The sequence below is a fragment of the Oryx dammah genome, unplaced genomic scaffold (genome assembly GCF_014754425.2).
Source record: "Oryx dammah isolate SB20612 unplaced genomic scaffold, SCBI_Odam_1.1 HiC_scaffold_27, whole genome shotgun sequence".
Lineage (NCBI taxonomy): Eukaryota > Metazoa > Chordata > Mammalia > Artiodactyla > Bovidae > Oryx > Oryx dammah.
Genome location: NW_024070211.1, coordinates 82,091,540 through 82,113,119, shown reverse-complemented (window position 1 = coordinate 82,113,119; position 21,580 = coordinate 82,091,540). Strand labels below are relative to the sequence as shown.

The window sequence follows — 21,580 nt, the reverse complement described above, 5'->3', positions numbered from 1 at the left end:
ATTATTAGAGTAGGCCAAACAACATCTTAATTGTAAATATGTTGGTAGATACCAGTATTAGATATTATGTCTTTGGAAGAGATAGTCATTTTAAAATCATAAATATGTGGATGTAATACTCTTTATACCAGTTATTATAATCTATTCATGAAAGGTTAACTTTTAAGAATTATATATATATACATATCCTTATGATCTTTACATAAAGAAAGCTGAGCACTGAAGAATCGATGCTTTTGAACTGTGGTGTTGGAGAAGACTCTTGAGAGTTCCTGGACTACAAGGAGATCCAACCAGTCCATCCTAAAGGAAATCAGTTCTGAATATTCATTGGAAAGACTGATGCTGAAGCTGAAATTCCAATCCTTTGGCCACCTGATACAAAGAACTGACTCATTTGAAAAGACCCTGAGGCTGGGAAAGATTGAAAGTGGGAAGACAAGGGGACAACAGAGGATGAGATGGTTGGATGGCATCACCGACAATGCACATGAGTTTGAGTAAACTCTGGGAGTTGGTGGTGGACAGGGAGGCATGGCGTGCAGCAGTCCATGGGGTCTCAAAGATTCAGACACGACTGAGTGGCTGAACTATACTGATGATCTTTATGTATTTCAATTTGTTAATAATGTATGTGCCAGTCTATTATATAGTCACATTTCAGAAGGCCTGGACATAATCCTCTTATTAAAAACAAAGCAAAACAATAACTTGTGGCTTCTAAGTGAAACAGAGCAGTCATCAGTTAGATCCACTAAATGCTAACTTGCTTAATGAATAATAAGCTATAATCTGCCTTTACCAATTAAGCTGGCTTTCACTGTTTTTTTACACACACTTGCGTATCCTCTAAGCAGCATGTAGCTGAAACAATATGTTTTCCCAAGTTTTCATTCAGGAACTTGGAGTCAACTCAGGCCAGTTTGAGCTCAGACCAATTAAAACTGGTTGAGATCACTGGGCATGTGGCAGCATCTGATAGGTAAACTTTTGATGTCAGAGGGCCAAAAAGTCCACTCTCAGGTTATGTTAAGCTCACCATTTTCTGAACATGTGTCCCACGAAGAAGAATGTAGCTCAGCTGTGCCTCTGCAGGATCATTACCTCACTTTTTCTTATCTCCAATTCCCTTTCTTCACTCCTCCCCCATGCCTCAGCCTACGCTGCTTCTTTATCTCATAGTATCTCAAACCTTCGTCTTCAGGGAAGAGGATTTGAGATTTGCTCTCCTGTCTCCTTGCTTTGGAGAAGGCAATGGCACCCCACTCCAGTACTCTTGCCTGGAAAATCCCATGGACGGAGGAGCCTGGAAGGCTGCAGTCCATGGGGTCGCTGAGGGTCGGACACGACTGAGCGACTTCACTTTCACTTTTCACCTTCATGCATTGGAGAAGGCAATGGCAACCCACTCCAGTGTTCTTGCCTGGAGAATCCCATGGACGGAGCAGCCTGGTAGGCTGCCGTCTATGGGGTCGCACAGAGTCGGACACGACTGAAGTGACTTAGCAGCACTTAGCAGCTCCTTGCTTCACTCTCTCATGAGCAACCCTTTTCTTGCTACAAATCTCAGCATCTCAGTGTTTGTCATGCTGCAGATGAACCTGATTTGGTAACACAAGCATAAAAATCATATTTTACGCTCAGTCTTCTCTGCATATAGATGGGGTCATGGCAGGTAGGTAGGTACGTAATAAGCCTGCTTCTGGGAGCTTTCTTCAAGGGAGAGCACACACACACACTTTTCTTCTTTGAACCTATCTGCTCCTATTATTTGAAATATAGCTTGCAAAATGTTCTTCCCTCTAAAGGATAAGACCTTATTGGCTGCCTTCCCACTGGAGCCTGCCTAGATGACACCCACTCATACATAGAGAAATCAGTCTCTATTTCTAGGGAGCAGATAGCCTAATACAAAAGAAAAGAGAAGGATACAAATAAGTCTTAATTGTTCCTCCCTAATATGCAGAATACAACTGCATCTAGAACTTCAACACGTCTACAAAATTTAGCTTTTAATTAAGAGATACTCCATTGTTTTTCTTATGGATATTAGATATTTAAGTCATTATTAAAATCACGTGTGTGTGTGTTAGTTGCTCAGTCATGTCCGACTCTTTGCGACCCCACGAACTATAACCTGCCAGGCTTCTTTGTCATGGAATTCTCCAGGCAAGAATACTGGAGTGGATTGCCATTCCCTTCTCCAGAGGATCTTCCCAACCCAGGGATCGAACCCTGGTCTCCTGCATCACAGGCAAATTCTTTACTGTTTGAGCTACAGGGAAGTCTTTATTAAAATCACATAGTCCTAACTACATGTCTTTTATATCTGGATAAAGCCTTTGTTTAACACGGTGTTAACTGTCCTTAAATAAAACATTCCAGTTTATGTTGAAAAGCATACTTTCCCTCATTTTGTTTACTGTTACCTCCTACTCATCACTGTTCTGAGACTACCAATAGCTGAACTGAAGAGCCTGCATTATGTTATGTGAAAGCCCTGGATACAAACTCAAGCATGACAGTTTTCTATGTCAGTTTTATGTAACCAGTGCTAAATATGACAAAGTCAGAATAAGAGTAGATCTTATTTAGATAGCTTAAATTTAACTTACTAAAGATGGTTGGCAGTGCCGAACTGAAGGAGCCATCAGGCTTTTCTTCACCTCCATATTCTTGAGTTTCACTTCTTCACTTAATTCTTAACCTCTGTTCAAATATCATCTCAGCAGTGTTTCCTTCCCTGAGCCCCCTGAGTAAAATGAAACTCCTCCCACCCTCCCAGCCCTTGTAACACTTAGAGCACTACCTGACAGAGAACACCTAACATTGTTTGTAATTTTGTTTATTAGGTCTCCTCATGCTAGAATAAAACATTCAGGAATGTGATAATGTTTCTCTTTAGTCCACTGATAAACTGTTTTGAGAATGGTGTCTCAAACAGATTAAGTACTTAATAAGTATTTGTTGAAAGGATGAAACTTTAGACAGTAAGGAACTCCTAGAGTGAGAATAATGAGAGCAGAAGTTAAGTAGTCTAACTCTCTGTGACACAACCCAAAGTGAGCCAGTGCAGATGACTGGATTCTCCTGAGTGTCTGATTTAGTAATTCTGGGGTGGTAACCAAGAACTGGCAAGTTCTGGTTAGTTCCCTGGCGATCTTCACATGCTGGTCAGATCACACTTTGACAATAACTAATTTAGAAAAACTCTTGGGGTTAATGAAGTAAAACTTTGTATCATTCAAAACTACTTTTTAACAAATCAATTGTTTAAATTGATTGAATTTTTACTAAATCAATTCATCTTTCTTTATATATATTTTAAAAATCAACAATAATTTAACCAAGTTTGTAGTTTTTAAGTTATTTTCTATTTATAAAAATATGATACCCATAATCAGGATACTTGAGTCAGCTTTTAAGTATAATGAACTGGTTACATATTCATTACTATATTTATCTGGCTTCTGATTAAATTATCTCAAAGCTTAGTAAAAGAGCCCTATCTTGATCTGTATTAAAATCAGACCACAGTGCCTCCCAGGATAAACACTGTGAGCATGTTTCAAGGCATGAAGGGGACTGTGTAAAGGTAACTAATAAATGTTTGTTGAAAGTAAGTGACTCAACATGAGGATGAGAGTTATGTTAGTTAATAAGTCTTAAGTTCAGTAACAGAAAAAAATGATGAATTCAAAATAGCATTTTAACTTTCTGCCTGTGCATTCATTTCAATAGACTTTTGTCCCTGAAAACCCAAATCCCTAATGGTATTACATTGAAGAAAGACATCTTAAGAAAAGAAAGACAACAAAGAAGTAAAAACTCCTATTGTATCACCTTCAATGATGAGGAAATAGCCATTGTGTCTAGATGTAGCCATTATTTAGCATTATTTTCCAAGAAATCTCAGCCCCGGCTGCAGCTACCATGTACCACTGGCCATTTTCTTTTCTTATTCTTCCTTGTCTCTGATACCATTATCTACCCTCACTGGAAAGGCTTTGTTGCTTGCTTACTTTGTTGTGTCTGTTTTTCTTATCATTCATGAAAAGGAACAAAATATTTTTTTAATCACGAGAAAATTAGAACTTGTAATAAATAGCATAAAGTTCTGGAGCCTTGATTCCCAATTTATAGTTCGGTTGTGTGTGGAGGGCAATCATAAACTCTGGCACTCCAGGATTCTGCTGTAATCCCTCATCTAAGTGAAAGAAAGTGAAAGTGAAGTCGCTCAGTCATGTCGGACTCTGGGACCCCGTGGGACTGTAGCCTACCAGGTTCCTCCATCCATGGGATTCTCCAGGCAGGAATACTGGAGTGGGTTGCCATTTCCTTCTCCAGGGGATCTTCCCAACCCAGGGATCGAACCCAGGTCTCCTGCATTGCAGGCAGACGCTTTACCCTCTGAGCCACCAGGGAAGCATCCCTCATATAGGGGCTCATTAAAGCCCCAGGTAGCCCAGAGGCTGGAGAGTGCATTGGGACAACAGGGTCACCCCATCTAATGTGTCTTAAGTGGGTCCTTGGAATTTTCAAGGACTTCCACACTGTGTTCTGTATGCTACCATATCCTTGCCTTCCCATCATGACAAGATATTCCTAGACTTAATCTCATCATTTTCACACATTAATATTCCTTTTTATCCCTTAAGTTTCAAAACAAAATGCACTTGCATTCTAGATTCCGGAAAGACATAGAAGATTTTTTTTCCTATGATCTCAGATCTCTTCACTTACAATCCCATTTTATCTGGTCTCATCAATGTCTTCCTCAGTTGATTGTAAGCAACTTTAAAATGGAAATAAATTCTCCTCTTATTATGTGTGTGTGTGTGTGTGTATGTGTGTGTGTACTCAGTCTTGTCCAGCTCTTGCAACCCCATGGACTATAGCCCACCAGGACTCCTCTGTCCATGGGGTTTCTCAGGCAAGAGTACTGGAGTGGGTTGCCATTTCTTTCTCCAGGGGATCTTCCCGACCCAGAGATTGAGCCGCATTTCTGGTGTCTCCTGCAGGGCAGGCAGATTCTTTACCATTGAGCCAGCTGGGAAGCCCTCCTCTTATTGTATCCTTCCATAATTCTACAAGGTGCCATCCCAATTTGCATAATGAAATGTAAGCCAAATAGGAAAGTTATGTGACCTAATCTCATTTTAAAATCATATTAGGTAATGCTCTTGGATTACAAGTATCCAGAATTGTACCTGCCACACTTAATTTGAAGAAAAAAGGAAATTAGACTGAATTAGAAACTATGTGAAATCCAATTTGGTAGATCAGTTCCATTCAAACTGGTAGCCTTTTTCATTGACACAAAACGAAGCAAAGACAAATACAAAATATTGTTTCATTTTTTTTAAACTGTTACCTATTTTTTTAAACAGAACATCCTACAAAATAAGAGTTTCTTTTTTTAAACAGAACTTCTTCCAAAACAAGAACAGATTCAGTATTAAGTTTTTAAAAAGCAATATGCATTTCTTAGGCATTGATTTTATTTATTTATTAAGTAAGTCTTATACATGCCACAGCACAAAGTTTGATATCTATGTAATATCCCTCCTAATATATCCAAGTTCCAGAATAATATCCTCTCTTAGACTAATGTGCTGTCATGAACTAGGTATCAGAAGATAAAAGATATTCTAATACTGTATTGAAAAGGAATTGTTTTGAGCTCTAAGAGTAAGAGAACAAGTAAATGCGTCTGCTATAATTTTCAATCAGGCATTCTATTGTTCAGAGAGCTAGATGACAATATAATAACACTGTAAGTATTTTTCTTTTCAGCAGAGGAGAGGAAATATATAAGATCTGTGACTAAGTTAGGCCGACAGGTTGATTTAATGCCACCAGGAACCTGCTGTTTGCAGACATGATTGCAATGGCTCTATTATGTAACAGAACAATGATTTTCAAAGATTCAGTAGAAAAAATAATAACAAATTGATTAAGGAAAGTAAAACCCTTTCCATGTTCTTACTTGGAGGCAGATCCTGCATTTTGGGAATATAAAAACACTCCCTGAAGTGCCTCAGCTTGTCTTCTTCATCGAGGCAGAGAGCGACTCTCTCATCTGTTGGGTGACATCTAAGTTCAGATGCAATGCGTTGCAAAGTATCAGCTGGTAACTCCGGAGGTGAAGGCTCCATTCAGGTTCTCCTCTAAAAATACATTTGAAAAAAAAAATTAAAAATAATCAAGCCACCGTCATTTTTCTTCAGTAGAAAATTAGCCTTTTAGGTAAAACACCTTTTGTTTTAACTAAGTTTCTAGTCTTCCCAACCTCACAAATGATATAACTAACAATTGGAATTCAAACCCGTGCCTGAATTTTTCTTATGTAATGAAAATAATCGTAACTTCAGTTCAGTTCAGACACTCAGTCGTGTCCGACTCTGTGACCCCGTGAACCACAACATGCCAGGCCTCCTTGTCCATCACCATCTCCAAGTGTTCACTCAAACTCACGTCCCTGGAGTCGGTGATGCCATCCAGCCATCTCATCTTCTGTCGTTCCCTTTTCCTCCTGCCCCCAATCCCTCCCAGCATCAGAGTCTTTTCCAATAAGTCAACTCTTGGCGTGAGGTGGCCAAAGTACTGGAGTTTCAGCTTTAGCATCATTGCTTCCAAAGAATACCCAGGGCTGATCTCCTTTAGAATAGTAACTTATGGATTTGAAAAAGCTGAATTAGGTAATGATGCGCAAGACAAGGTCAGCTTTCGATAAATGTTAGCTATTTCCATTTTTATTTTCTGAGAAATGATCCCAATTAATGATTTTCAAACATATATAATGTCGGCATCATTTCTTTAGGTATCTCACTAGGAGGTGAGAGTAAAGAGGCTTTTTTGGAAAGTGTAGAAGAGCAATGCTCCACTGAGCTCATCTTCCTTTTCTCTAGCTCTCCTCAACTCTCCCATCCCCAATAACTTTTGTATCATTGTTTTTAAAATAGTGACATATATACAATAGAACCCTAGCAAATTATTTACTGTGAATAAAAACAACATCAATGAAAAAATTTAAATATTTTAAATAATGTTAGTGATATTTTTCCCATATGAAGACCAATGAGATCTACGAACTGCTGATAATGAAATATTTCTCCTCTTTCACAATCATATAGGCCATCCTTGAACAAAACAGGGACCTCTGGTGTTACTTGAAACCACATCCTGTTTCATTTAATCATCATCTCACACTTCCTGCATTTTTGGAAAGAAAACTTAAATTTCTGAAAGGGATAAATGGCAATGGCAATGGAGATTTCTATTTCTTTTTTCAAAAATATTTATATTTCTGAAAATTAAAGTTTTTTTTTTTTTTTAATTGAGCAAGAATTGTACAGGCATCCAGTTCAGATGGCAGTGCAGGTATATACTGAACTCATCCACCCCCATGGACACAGAGTCTAGAGCCACATAGGCAGCAATGTCCTCTGAACAAAAAATGTAAAGATTGGCTGAGCATCAAATACACATTGGAAAAACAAAGAGAAAACCACACTGAAGCGCCGGGGGCCAGCCAGAACTCCGCCCATGGCAAAGGTCATGAGGAAAGAGGCTTGGCATACGCAAAGGCGTGATCAAGCCTCAGGAAACCCCCTGTTCCCGAGCATCTACCCCAAAACCAGAGTCTGTTTTATGCTCTCACCTACACCTCTGACTTTATGGGGGGCTCTCCCCCATAACCATTTCTCTCGGAGAAAGAGTTAACTTGCAGCTCCAAGGCAATAAAAATTCTTGGGCGTGACAAGAGTGTTTCAGCTTAGGGACTCCTCTAAAGTCTATCTAGCCCGCCTGTATATGTTCATCAGGCCACACGTGATTGTTTACAGCCTCCCAATCTGAGAGGCATGAGATGTTTTAGACTTACTAAAGGCAAATTCTTTGGGGGAGTTAGAAATTATTAGTATAGTGGAATTATATTGGTGAAGGGTTTTTCATTTGTTGTGTCAATAATTGCTGCTAATTCCCTGTCCTGGGTGTGACAAGGGTGTCTTAGGTCAAACCTCTCTGCTGACAGACTAGCTTGTGTGACAGGAACCATAAACAGCACAGAGAGTTTTGGAGTATTTTGAGAGTCTTAATTAGCATAGGGCTTTTCTCATTGTGGAGTCAATCATTGCCACCAAGCCTCCATATCCTTAGGCACCTGGGAATATATTAATCAATGTATTTGGAATATAGAAAAGGAAATATAGTAGTTTTTAAGGTTAGCAATACTAGACTTTTTGAGTTAATGAATTTTCTCTTTTGTAATAGATCACTGTACTTTATTATAAATCCCTGTGTCCTTGCCATGTAAAAATGTAACTTTATCACTATCTTAAGACTAAATAGATCTTAAGGGGAGCATTGATGAAAGGATTTTCATTTGTTGGGCTGATGTTTGCTGCTAAATCTCCATATTCCCTGCCTTTATAATGAATATAACTAACATATAGGAGAAATAAGTATTAACCTTTAAGCATATAGGAGAAATAAGTATTAACCTTTAAGATTAATCCTGTTAACCTTGGGTTAAATAAATTCCTTTCTTGATTGTAACTCACTACACCCTCACCCTATAGGAATGTAACTTTATTTGGAGGGTGGTGCCTGGTTTAAGAAAAAACACCCGTGGAAAAAATAAGTTTTTGGTTATCAGAAAGAAAGGATCATAAAATGTCAGCAGGTCTCACTCATGGCCAGAAGATGATGTAATATCCCTAAGACCTTTTTTTTATACATTTATGTGAAGCACCTGATTTTGATAAAGGTCAGGACTGCTGACCCCCGCGTGACTCTGTATTCATCCCTATGTGTAACAAAAGGTATATAAGCAAACCCCAAAATAAAGAAATCAGATCAGTTTCTGGAAAGAGTGATTCCCCCATGTCGCTTCTTTCTTGCTCCCATTTCTCTGACTGAATTCCCATCTAGATTCAGCCTCCTTTTCTCCACTAATTCTCCTACTACACTATCCATTTCTAATCTCTCTATATATCTGTAATTAAATATGTATTTTTCCAAAGATGCCGATGCTGTCCCCCCACCTTCGAATCACCCTGGATCCACTGGGGTTGGACCCCGGCACTGAAGTGAGTAGAAGAGGCTAGGATACAGTCTGGCCTTAACATCCCCTCTTGCCTGTGTGGTGACCTACCTTCTGAAGGAAATCAAACCCTGGATCTTCTCCCTGAGATGCAAAGGGTTTTGCTCCCACATCAGATACTTCAAATTTTAAGACATGTATTTAAGAGATAAGCCCCCAAAACATAAAATTGTGAAAACCAATAGGGCTGAAGTCCCAAGGCACAAAAGAGTAGAAGCCTGAGTAAGCTCTTAATGGGCTTGGGTGCTCAAACTTATCTGTCCCAGAACCTGGCTCAAAGGCAGCCAATTGTGCTTAGACTTAGTCAAGGAGGCTCATCTGCTTATATTTAAACTCCAGCTTGAGCAGTTGGCATCTAATTTAACACACACATCTAGGAACCTGCTAGAACACTCTCTGCAGTTAGAGGCTGGTGGGTGTCAAGAAATTTTCTCAAGCTAGTTTTATTTAATACTTATACTATTGTTGACCCCATGTATACAGTATTTAATTTTTTTTTACTCCTTCAACAGATATTTATTAAGCACCTGTACTATAGCCCCAAGTACTATAGAACAGCAGCATCTAACAAAGTATATAAATAGTGACTTTTGTTGAGTTCAATTTTTAGTGCAAGAAGGGAAAAATAAATAAATTAATATAACTTTATATAGTTTCAAAAGCTATGAGTAGAGATAGCAGAGAATGGAATAGAGTCACTGGAGCATGGAATTGCTACCTTAGCAGGTGGTTCAAGTGCATCTCTCCTAGGTAAGGACATAGGAGAATTTCTGAATCCTGTTAGAAATTCAGACATGTGAAGAAGACCTAGACCTGGAAGAAGATGATGAAATGTCCAAAGGTCCTGAAGTGTAGACAGGTTTTGGTTGTTCAACTCATGGAAGCAGAGAGAAGGGAAGACTATAATGTAAGAGAGGGGGAGGTGATAGTTTATCATGATGACTCTGAAGGCCAGGAAGGAGTTTGGCTGTTTTGCTATATTTAGTGGGAAACCACTGGAGCGTCTTGAATAGCAGAGTTATATAACTTTAAATAAAAAGCATTTTTCTGCTTTTAATGAGTTATAAGAGTGAAAAAGAGATTATTTTAGTAGTTCAGGGGGAAAATGATAGTAAATTAAATGTGGTGAGGGGAAAAGAAGTGTTTGGATTTACGGTATATTTTGGAGAGAAAAGTAAAGAAAGTCTCTGGCGAGGACAGGAAAGGGAGCGACCTTTAGCTTTGGGATCTGAGTGAATATATTCAAAGTGATGAAATAAGAAATACCTAGGAAAGAAACAAATTCAGGAGGAAAATCAGAGTTATGTTTAGGACATGTTAAGTTTGAAATGATTAAGAATCCCAGGTAGAAATGTCAAGCATTGGATGTTTGAGTCTGTAGCTCATGAGAAAATTGAATCGTGAGATATAAGTTTGATACTTTTCAACTCATAGACAATACATAAAGTTTAGAACTCTTATGAATCAATGGAAACTAACAGATTGCAGTTCAATCATCTTTCTCCTATTCCTCACTCTCTCTCCTGCCACCCCACCCAACATACAGTGTTAGGCAATTAAGAGTTGCATATCTCAATGTTTTACAATGCCAGCTAAGTAGACATACCTCCTGTACTCTGTACTTAAATTCTCCTGCTTATTTGTTTGAACTCTTCCTTTCTCAGTTGCCAGGGATTTCCCCTGATGAGCCATCCTTTATATTCAAAGGTAAGAATACTGAGCTTTAAATGTGTATGTTTTTTGGCTTTGGTGCTTGTTGTAGTTTTCAACTGCTCTGATCCATGCTTTTATAAGAATGTTAATTGATTTTGTTATTAATGTTTTTGGTTCTTTTAATACCTGACCATACTAAATTGGGGCTTCCCAGGTGGCACAGTGGTAAAAAATCTGCCTGCTAATGCAGGAGAAGCAAGCAAGAGACACAGGTTTGATCCCTGAGTCAGGAAGATCACCTACAGGAGTGCATAGCAACCCATTCCAGTATTCTAGCCTGGAAACTTTCAAGAACAGAGGAGCCTGGTGGGTTAAAGTCCATGGGGTTGCAAGGAGTTGGACACAACTGAGCACATGCATACACACAGTCTAGGGCTTCCTCCATGGTTCAAGGTGTAAAGAATCCATCTGCAGTGCAGAAGATGCAGAAGTTGGGGGTTCAATCCATGGACTGGGAAGATCCCAATCCACTCAGTATTCTTGCCTGGAAAAATCCCATGGACAGAGGAGTGTGGAGGGTTCCAGTCCATAACATTGCAAAGAGTCAGACATGACTGAGCACATGATGGATGGATGGACACCATATTAAATTAGTTGTCATCTTCATAAAACTTTCTATCTCTATGATTTTAACATCCCTTTGCCTAAAATATTCTACTTTTCCTTTTACATATTCAAATGCTGGTCACTCTTCTAGCCCTAGCTCAGATGTCATTGTTTTTCATGAGTTCCATCATGTTATCTGAGCTAAAAGTAGTTTTTCCCCCCTCTGAATACCTGTAACACTTGTGAGCACAGCCCTTATAATAATACATTCTGCTACTTACTGTAGTTATTTAGATACATATGTATGTATGGGAAAAACATGTATGCCATGCCTACAACTTGATTTTATCTGCATTTCTATCTATACTTTTCTGATGAAGGAACCTGCCTTTTAAATAGCACTGCTTCTTGGCATTATCAATTGCCTAGTCATAGCAGATCAGACTTTTCCTGGACACTTGGTGCACTAAAGACAATGCACTATTTTATCATTGGTCTGTGAGTGACTTGCTCATAAAAGCTCTAGCCCAACAGTCCTGACGGTGTTTAGCTGAGTATATAATCCAGTTCTTTCAGGAATCTGAGCTGTGAGATATAGCTATTCATTCAGTTAGAAACAAGCACAAATTTAAGAGAGAGAAGCAATAAAATGGTAGGGTTTGGAAGGAGTATTGTCAGAGTCAAACTGAACCACTGATTGTTAAAACATGAAGTGACTTCAAAGGCAAGTAAGAATCACTTAGTTACATGGATGGCAAGAGATAAAATAGCTATGGCTCCTAAAAAGGTGACAAGCCAAGCCAATCAGGAAGTAATTGAATCTTTCTGTGCAACATACTATTTACAAGGCCTGGGAAGTTGTCTTCTTGGCTGTTCCAAGAATCCCATGAGCTGTTTTTCTGTCTACTGAGTATGTCTTTACTATAAGCTTGCTACTTACGATAGCTTGATTGAATTGCTGGTCTATTGTACTGAACTATATTTTAGTCGGGGGACTGAATCTCATGTACTTTATCTTTGCAGCCATCCCATTCCTGATCAGTGCCTTTAAAATAGAGTAATCCCTTAAACTGGCAATTGAATAAGTTTGGTGAATTATTTGACAGGATTAATGACTGTTACTTTAGGAATACCCTTCTCATTTCAACCACAGGGGAAGTGATTTTAAAAAGATATTTTTCAGTGGGACTCTGCATGATTTCCTTTGGAGAGTCAGCACTTTGTGAATTCCTCAGGGCTGACCCTAAACTCCAATGGGTTATGAGTTTGGGTGAACTCTGGGAGTTGGTGATGGACAGGGAGGCCTGGCATGCTGCAGTTCATGGGGTCACAAAGAGTCGGACACGATTGAGCAACTGAACGGAACTGAACCGAACTGAGACAAACATATATTCATTTTTTTTTGTCATATCCCCTGTAAAATTTGACTTTCTTTAACAAAAAAGATATTAATATTAACTCATGGGCCTCTTTATATTTGCTTCTTGTTTCATCCCTATACCAGTTCTGAGGGATTAGAGTCATTTTTTCCCCTATTTTAAGACCAAACTCTGGAATCAATAGAGTAGAAACAAAAAAATGAAAGAGAACCATAACAGAGCTCAAAATCTGGGACTGCACTTTGCCTGAGGAACTGAGTCAATGCCCTGTCATTGACAGGGCATGTGGGTGGAATGTGCAGAGAAGAATTCCTGACACAAGGCTTGAACCTTTCATTTCTTCCATCTAATTTTTTTATTCTTTTTGCAGTGTTTCTTTGGCTCATTCCTTTCTTTTCTTAAACCCCTGTATTCACTCTGCAAAGCCCCACAGGCTATAAATCCATCTACTCTTTTTAATCAATCCTTTCAGTCCTAGTGAGGGCAAGGTTGAAGTCCACGCCTGCTTCTGAACCTGTCAGAGCCTGAGTAGCAAAACCTCACCTGCCCTGGTAGTAAGATACTTGATGGTGAAATACTCTTTCCAGAAGAGCACTCAGGGTGCCACCCTGCCAACAGCCCCCAACAGGAGTAAATAAATTCACAGTACCCTCACTCTAAGAAAGCAATTTATTAACTCATCATAAATGATTCCTGCTAAATTCTGCACTCACCTTGCCACTAAGTCAGTTAGTACTTCACAAACCAGATGTTATGCCTTGTTTAGGTTTACTATTTGCTTGTAAACTGACATGCTCTGATAGTGAAATAAAGCAATTCAAGGCAAATTTAAAACTTTCAAATTTTTTATATTTCATATATTTAGAGCTAATTTTATTTAAAAAGTGGATATATACACAGATGGTCTTAGGCAAGTCACCTAAAATTTCCATGCTGCAGTTTATATAAAACTGTCTTTAATTCTACTTCAAGAAGATCATAGGTAGGATCAAATAAGTAAATTTCTTTATAAAAAGATAAAAGTCTCATAATATTTTTTTTCATATTAATACCTTGTGGTGGAAATTGCCATTTACCCTCAGTGGAAATTTTGTAAATTGTGTTTTCAATTTTATTTAGACAGCTAAAATTTTAAAGAAGAAACTTCTATAGTTATAAACACATTTTTGTGGAATCATGGAATTCAAGATTTCCTAGTTACCCACAAGTTCTCAGGTTAGATAATTAAATAAATTAACTAGTTAGCAAATTAAATAGTTAAATAAGTGACAGTCGATCCCTGGGTTGGGAAGATCCCCTGGAGAGGGAAAGGCTACCTACTCCAGTATACTGGCTTGGAGAATCCCATGAGCTGTATAGTACATGGGGTTACAAAGAGTCAAACATGACTGAGGGACTTTCACCTCACCCAGTGGTTAATCTTTACACAGTTTCAGATTTCATGCCTGAAATAAGCAAATTATTCACATGAGTTAGAAGTTTAGAACCTGGCAAAGCAAATTATAAAGAAAGTGTGTAGCTTGAGAAAGAGAGTACTATTTAATATATGTGCACAGAACAATGTTCTTTAAATGTATTGTTGTCTGAGGAATGAAGAAACATCACTGACACAGTTGCACACTTTAAGCTTATATGAATTACATGCTGAGTTTCAGATTAATAAATTCAAGGCATTTGGTCCAATATTACTACCTAAAAAATACCTCTCCCTTCTCAAAATAAAAACAGGAAAGAAATAAGCAAACTCTTTTAACTACATAGAAAAAAATATTTCAACTTTCCATTCTTAGGCAAACATTTCACAAAGTGAAAGAGGAAGAAACCTTATTCCGGAAACAGACATTTTTACTTCTCTAAATAAAATTGAATATAATAGCAACATAAGACAAATAGAGTCCCCGGAAAATATAGGATCTATAAAGCTTACTTTAGGATCTGAATTTTCATCTAATCTTACCATTTGAACTCAAGAAATGGCAATCCACTCCAGTATTCTTGCCTAGAGAATTCCTTGCCTAGAGCCTGGCAGACTACAGTCCATAGAGTCGCAAAAAAGTGGGACACGACTGAGCGAGTATCCACACAACCTCAAGATTAACTTATTCAACTATAACTATCTTATAGTAGATGAATCGCAGGGTACTATTGACTTTGATACTTTTTATACTAGTATATAAAAGTATACTGTATACTTTTATAATATATATATTTTAATCTCTTCATTTAACCCACAGGGTTAAAGGGTCTTTAATGGTAAAGATTCTTAGAATGATGCACTAGTTTTATGAAAATAATTTGGAGGAAAAAAAAAGAGAAGAATCTAGCAGAAGAAACTGCTAAAGCATTATGACAAGAATTCTAGCAGAGAGAATATCCCTTTAGAAAAATCATTGAATGTATATTTGTGTAGAGTATATCAATGTCTCAGAACTTACATTAGGATTCCTGTGGGGTCCACAGCTCCCAGTGTCTCTCTTCAGCAAAATGAAACCTCTCAAGAATAGCTTACAAATATAGGCTAGACTTCTGAGTGAGAAAGTCAAATCACTTCTGCTCAGACTCCACCCTATGGGGAATTTGTGAGCTAATTTTAGTTCTTCCCACTCTTGTGTATTCTGACGGTTAATCATCAGTCACTGACAGACATGTAAACAAAATTGCTCCTGCTCTGTATTTCAAACACTAGGGGCTCTGCCTAGGGCACTGTCCTCTATGAAGCTCTGCCCTTTAGACTTAGGTAAACACTTTCTTGTTCACTAAGATCTTTGGGAATGTGAACCATATCCTATAATAATCTTGTAGAGTAAATGGATTATCCTCTTTTGTGTGTGAGCTGAACCAATTAGTTTGTCCAGAAACTAAATTTCCAGATTTACATTCCTCCTTGCTTTGGGCTATGAAATGCACTAAGGACTGGAGAAGTTATTTCCTAACTCTGGAGGTAATCCAGAAAACTTGGATTTTGAGGTAGTACCTCACTGTCAAAAGCATTGTGAGTTTCTAGTCTGAAAACAGAGTTTGACACTTAATGAATTAACATTTTAGTTGACAGTTTAATATTGGCCCTCAATTCTAGGATATACTTTATTGCCTAATAGGTGGAGAAGGCAATGGCAACCCACTCCAGTACTCTTGCCTGGAAAATCCCATGGGCGGAGGAGCCTGGTGCCTGCAGTCCATGCGGTTGCTAAGAGTCGGACACGACCGAGTGACTTCCCTTTCACTTTTCACTTTCATGCATTAGAGAAGGAAATGGCAACCCACTCCAGTGTTCTTGCCTGGAGAATCTCAGGGACAGTGGAGCCTGGTGGGCTGCCGTCTATGGGGTCGCACAGAGTCGGACACGACTGAAGCGACTTAGCAGCAGCAGCAACAGAAGGTGGATTTTAAAAAGTCCTAAATCATCAATCTAGATGCTTAACAAAACAATCAAGGAAGAAAGAGTCAGTGTTAGAAGATCATGTGGAAACTAGCGTAGGAAACTGTAAATGGAAATTATTTCTTTAAGCTTGTGGGCTATCTCTTATTCTACCTTCATTATCTCTTTATGTTTATATTCAAGCTTGGGTCTTTTATTGTACATCCTTTTAGGTATTAAAAACCACGAGCAAAATGTTTCAGAATTAAGACTAAAGATAGAGACTGGGGCTAAATAATTAAATCACTTGTATTTACTGAGATTACTGAGATATATATAAAGCAATGCATGTAGAGAGCCAATGTACCAAGACACACAAGTTAATAAGTAACACATCCTTAAAAAAAAAGGATCCAGAACAAAAGCATTACCCTCCAGTGTCTAAGAAATGGGGATAAAAGACATAAAAAATTACTTTTGTACAAGTAATTGTACAGTGAAAAGAAAATATGTTTTATCACATGAATCTTATCATTAAAATAATACTATCGAGTAAGCGGAATGTCTTACTTTTATTAAGTTGGAAGAGTAAAACTGAATCCAGAGTATCTCAAATTTTGTATTTTTTCTTTCTATTTCACTTATTCCTTGTACTGTAGGAATGGTAGATAATTTGCCAAGTTCTAATATCCAGGAAGTGAGTCTGAGGGTAAAGTCTGTGTCATTTTTTGGTAGAAAAATTATACTCCTTTTTAACTACAGGAGAAAGATATAGATACATACAAATGTAGAGATAAAGTGTCTTGTTTCACACTTCTTCTTATAAAGTCTTTTGATAATAGTAAAGACCATTCTATCAAAATATTGTCTTAAAAACTATTGTTTAAAGAACTCATTTGGAGGTCTAATCTATCAACTTATATCTTATATTTTATAAATCTGTCTTTTTTAAAAAAATGTTCACTTCATTCATTTTTTAAACAGTATTAAGCATATTCTTTGTAATTGGTGATATAATGGTTTTCCATTATAAAATCTTTATAATATTCACATTGTTGTTTAGTCATTGCATCATGTCTTACTCCTTGTGACCACTGTATCCCTCCAGACTCCTCTGTCCATGGAATTATCTTGGCAAGAATATTGGAGTATATTACCATTGTCTTCTCCAGGGAATATTCCCATAAGTACCTGAAAATATAAAGGGTTGTGAGAAAACAAGTTGTGGGGGAGTGGTGAATGCAAGATCCACTGCAGAGCCAGCTGTAAAGGGAAAAGAGAGAACAGAGTGAGCTTATATCTTTTCTTTCTTGGAAACTGAAAGAAGAAACATGTTGCCAGGTTAAACTGTTGTACCAATTCAGAGCTGTCTACTAATTTCCGTGTATGACATCTCACCTATAACATATGTTTTTGAAAGAAAAAGAATTTGATTTTATCCTCCTCTGATATTGCCCATGAATAAAGCTAAGAAAATATCTGTTGAATTTTTTTTTTTCCAGAAGTTGATTCAGTTGTTTCTATCAAAATTCATGATTTGGAATAAGATTTGGAATAAGAGATTATTCTCTTCTCTCAAAAACTAATTCTTAAACTGTGAACTTTATCTTTACTCTTCAGGGCTTATTCACTAAGACTGGACCAGTGCCTGATATAGAGTAGATTTCAGTGAGAGCTCGTGGTATTATTAATCAAATTAAATTCAGTGTGGCACATTATTCCTGTAAGAATCCAAGGGTATAGATCCAACTGTGAAACTCTTATGCTAAATGTTCAATAAGTAAAAATGATTGTGAGATTGAAGACAAAGATGCTGGTCCAACTATTAGAAGTGATCTGTAGAAATAAAATATGACCAACATAGACAGCCTATTAAAAAGCAGAGACATTACTTTGCCAACAAAATCTGTCTAGTCAAAGCTATGGTTTTTCCAGTTAGTCATGTATGGATGTGAGAGTTGGACTATAAAGAAAGCTGAGCTCTGAAGAATTGATGCTTTTGAACTGCAGTGTTGGAGAAGACTCTTGAGAGTCCCTGGACTGCAAGGAGATCAAACCAGTCCATCCTAAAGGAAATCAGTTCTGAATATTCACTGGAAGGACTGATGCTGAAGCTGAAGCTTCAATCTTTTGGCCACCTGATGCAAAGAACTGACTCACTGGAAAAGACTGTGATGTTGGGAAAGATTGAAGGCAGGTAGAGAAGGGGATGACAGAAGATGAGATGGTTGGATGGCATCACCGACTCAATGGACATGAGTTTGAGTGAACTCCAGGAGTTGGTGATAGACAGGGAGGCCTGGTGTGCTGTGATTCATGACTGAGTGGCTGAACTGAACTGAATTGTAGAAATAAAAGAGAACCTCGGGGGCCAGGTAGGATGAACTGATAAAAAACTGCAGTCTCAAACTCATGTGTGGAAATATAGCAGAATATGCTACCCAAAAAAATGATTGTAGGAGTTCATGATGTTGTTGTTCAATTGCTCAGTTGTGTCTAACTCTTTGGACCCCATGGACTGAAGCACACCAGGCTTCACTGTCTTTCACCATCTTCCGGATCTTTCACCCTCGCCCTCTCCCACAGAGTCCAAAAGACTGTTCTATACATCTGTGTTTCTTTTGCTGTCTTGCTTATAGGGTTATCGTTACCATCTTTCTAAATTCCATATATATACGTTAGTATACTGTATTGGTGTTCTTCTTTCTGGCTTGCTTCACTCTGTATAATAGGCTCCAGTTTCATCCACCTCATTAGAACTGATTCAAATGTATTCTTTCTAATGGCTGAGTAATACTCCATTGTGTATATGTACCACAGCTTTCTTATCCATTCATCTGCTGGTGAACATCTAGGTTGCTTCCATGTCCTGGCTATTATAAACAGTGCTGTGCTGAACACTGGGGTATACGTGTCTCTTTCAATTCTGGTCTCTTTGGTGTGTATGCCCAACAGTGGGATTGCTGGGTCATAAGGCAGTTCTATGTCCATTTTTTAAAGGAATCTCCACACTGTTCTCCATAGTGGCTGTACTAGTTTGCATTCTCACCAATAAGAGTTTGGCCACAGCAATCAGAGCAGAAAAAGAAATAAAAGGAATCCAAATTGGAAAAGAAGAAGTAAAACTCTCACTTTTGCAGATGACATGATCCTCTACATAGAAAACCCTAAAGACTCCACCAGAAAGTTACTATAGGTAATCAATGAATATAGTAAAGTTGCAGGACATAAAATCAACACACAGAAATCCCTTGCATTCCTATACACTAATAATGAGAAAATAGAGAAATTAAGGAAACAATTCCATTCACCATTGCAATGAAAAGAACAAAATACCTATCTAAAGAAACTAAAGACCTACATATAGAAAACTATAAAACACTGGTGAAATAAATCAAAGAGGACACTAATAGATGGAGAAATATACCATGTTCATGGATTGGAAGAATCAATATAGTGAAAATGAGTATACTACCCAAAACAATCTATAGATTTAATGCAATCCCTATCAAGCTACCAACAGTATTTTTCACAGAGCTAGAACAAATAATTTCACAATTTGTATGGAAATACAAAAAAACCTCGAATAGCCAAAGCAATCTTGAGAAAGAAGCATGGAACTGGAGGAATCAACCTGCCTGACTCCAGGCTATACTACAAAGCTACAATCATCAAGACGGTATGGTACTGGCACAAAGACAGATATATAGATCAATGGAGCAAAATAGAAAGCCCAGAGATAAATCCACTCACCTATGGACACCTTATCTTTGACAAAGGAGTCAAGAATATACAATGGATTAAAGACAATCTCTTTAAAAAGTGGTGCTGGGAAAACTGGTCAACCACTTGTAAAAGAATGAAACTAGAACACTTTCTAACACCATACACAAAAATAAACTCAAAATGGATTAAAGATCTAAATGTAAGACCAGAAACTATAAAACTCCTAGAGGAGAACATAGGCAAACACTCTCTGACATAAATCACAGCAGGATCCTCTATGACCCACCTCCCAGAATACTGGAAATAAAAGTAAAACTAAAAAAATGGGACCTAATTAGACTTAAAAGCTTCTGCACAACAAAGGAAAGTATAAGCAAGGTGAAAAGACAGCCTTCAGAATGGGAGAAAATAATAGTGGTGTCATTTTACCCATTTTGATCTCCCACCACACTCCTTCTCTGTTAATCACTACTTTGCTCTCTCTCTGTGTGTGTTTTTGTTAGGTTTAGTTTGTTCATTGATTTTGATTTCTTTGTTTGTTTGTTGTATGTTTTTTATATTCCACATGTGAGTGAAATCAAATGTTATTTGTCTTTCTCTATGTGACTTATCATAATAGCTTAACCTAATACCATCTACATCCATCTATGTTGTCAAAAATGACAATATTAGTTTTTTTATGGATGAACTGTATTCTTTTCTGTGAGTATGTATGTATGTGTGTATGAAACTGAAACTTAAACAGTTGCTCCATCATGTCTGACTCTTTGTGACCCCATGAATTGTAGCCCACCAGCTCCTCTGTCCATGTGATTCTCTAGGCAAGAATACTGGAGTGGGTAACCAATCCCTTTTCCAGGGAAGCTTCTCAGTCCAGGGATCTAAACTTGGTCACCTGAAATGCAGACATATTCTTTACCATCAGAGCCACCAGCAAAGCCATATATATATATATGGTGTGTATATATACACACACACATGTATGTGTATATATACACATATATACACACACACCACATCTTTATCCATTCATCTATAAATGGGCAATTAGGTTGTTTCTGGGTTTCCCTGGTGGCTCAGCTGGTAAAGAATCTGCCCGCAATCTGGTAGACACCAGTTTGATCCCTGGGTTGGGAAGATCCCCCAGAGAAGGGAAAGGCTACCTTCTCCAGTATCCTGGCCTAGAGAATTCCATGGACTGTATAGAGTCGGACACAATTGAGCCACTTTCACTTCACTAGGTTGTTTCCATATCTAAGCTAATGTAAATAATGCTGCAATGAACATAAGGGTGTATGCATCTTTCTGAATTAGTGTTTTTGTTTGCTTCAGGTAAATATTAATACCTGGAAGTGGATTAGCTGACTTGTATGGTAGTTCTATACTTGTTTGTTTTTTTTAGTAATCCGCTACTGTTTTCAATAGTGGCTGCACATGGCTTCCCTTTTCTCTACATTCTCTCCAACAGTTATTTCTTGCCTTTTTAGTAATAGTCATAAAAATGGACATAAGGAGATATTTGTGGTTTTGATTTGCATTTCCCTAAATAATAAATAATGTTGAACATCTTTCTGTGTATCTATTGGCCACCTCTATTTTTTTTGTTGTTGGTGTTGTTGTTTTGTTTCTTTGCTTGTTTGGGGGGAAGTAGTTTGGAAAAATGTCTATTTGGGTTCTCTACCCATGTTTTTATTTGGCTATTGTTTTTTGTTGTTGTTGAGTTGAATGAGGTTTTCACATATTTTGGATACT

At 37.8% G+C, this 21,580-nt stretch overlaps 1 protein-coding gene across 1 annotated transcript in view; it reads right to left on the bottom strand.

Annotated features, from left to right (window-relative positions):
* KYNU (kynureninase) overlaps window positions 1–15,328 on the bottom strand; it is a 117,716-nt gene extending 102,388 nt beyond the window's left edge. The window contains exons 1-3 of the mRNA XM_040228225.1: window positions 15,180–15,328; window positions 12,057–12,058; window positions 5,990–6,170 (exon numbers count right to left, since the gene is read on the bottom strand). Coding sequence (XP_040084159.1) covers window positions 5,990–6,158 — 169 coding nt within the window. The 5' untranslated portion in view covers window positions 6,159–6,170; window positions 12,057–12,058; window positions 15,180–15,328. The remainder of the gene's footprint in view (window positions 1–5,989; window positions 6,171–12,056; window positions 12,059–15,179) is intronic.
* Window positions 15,329–21,580: the final 6,252 nt, after the last annotated feature.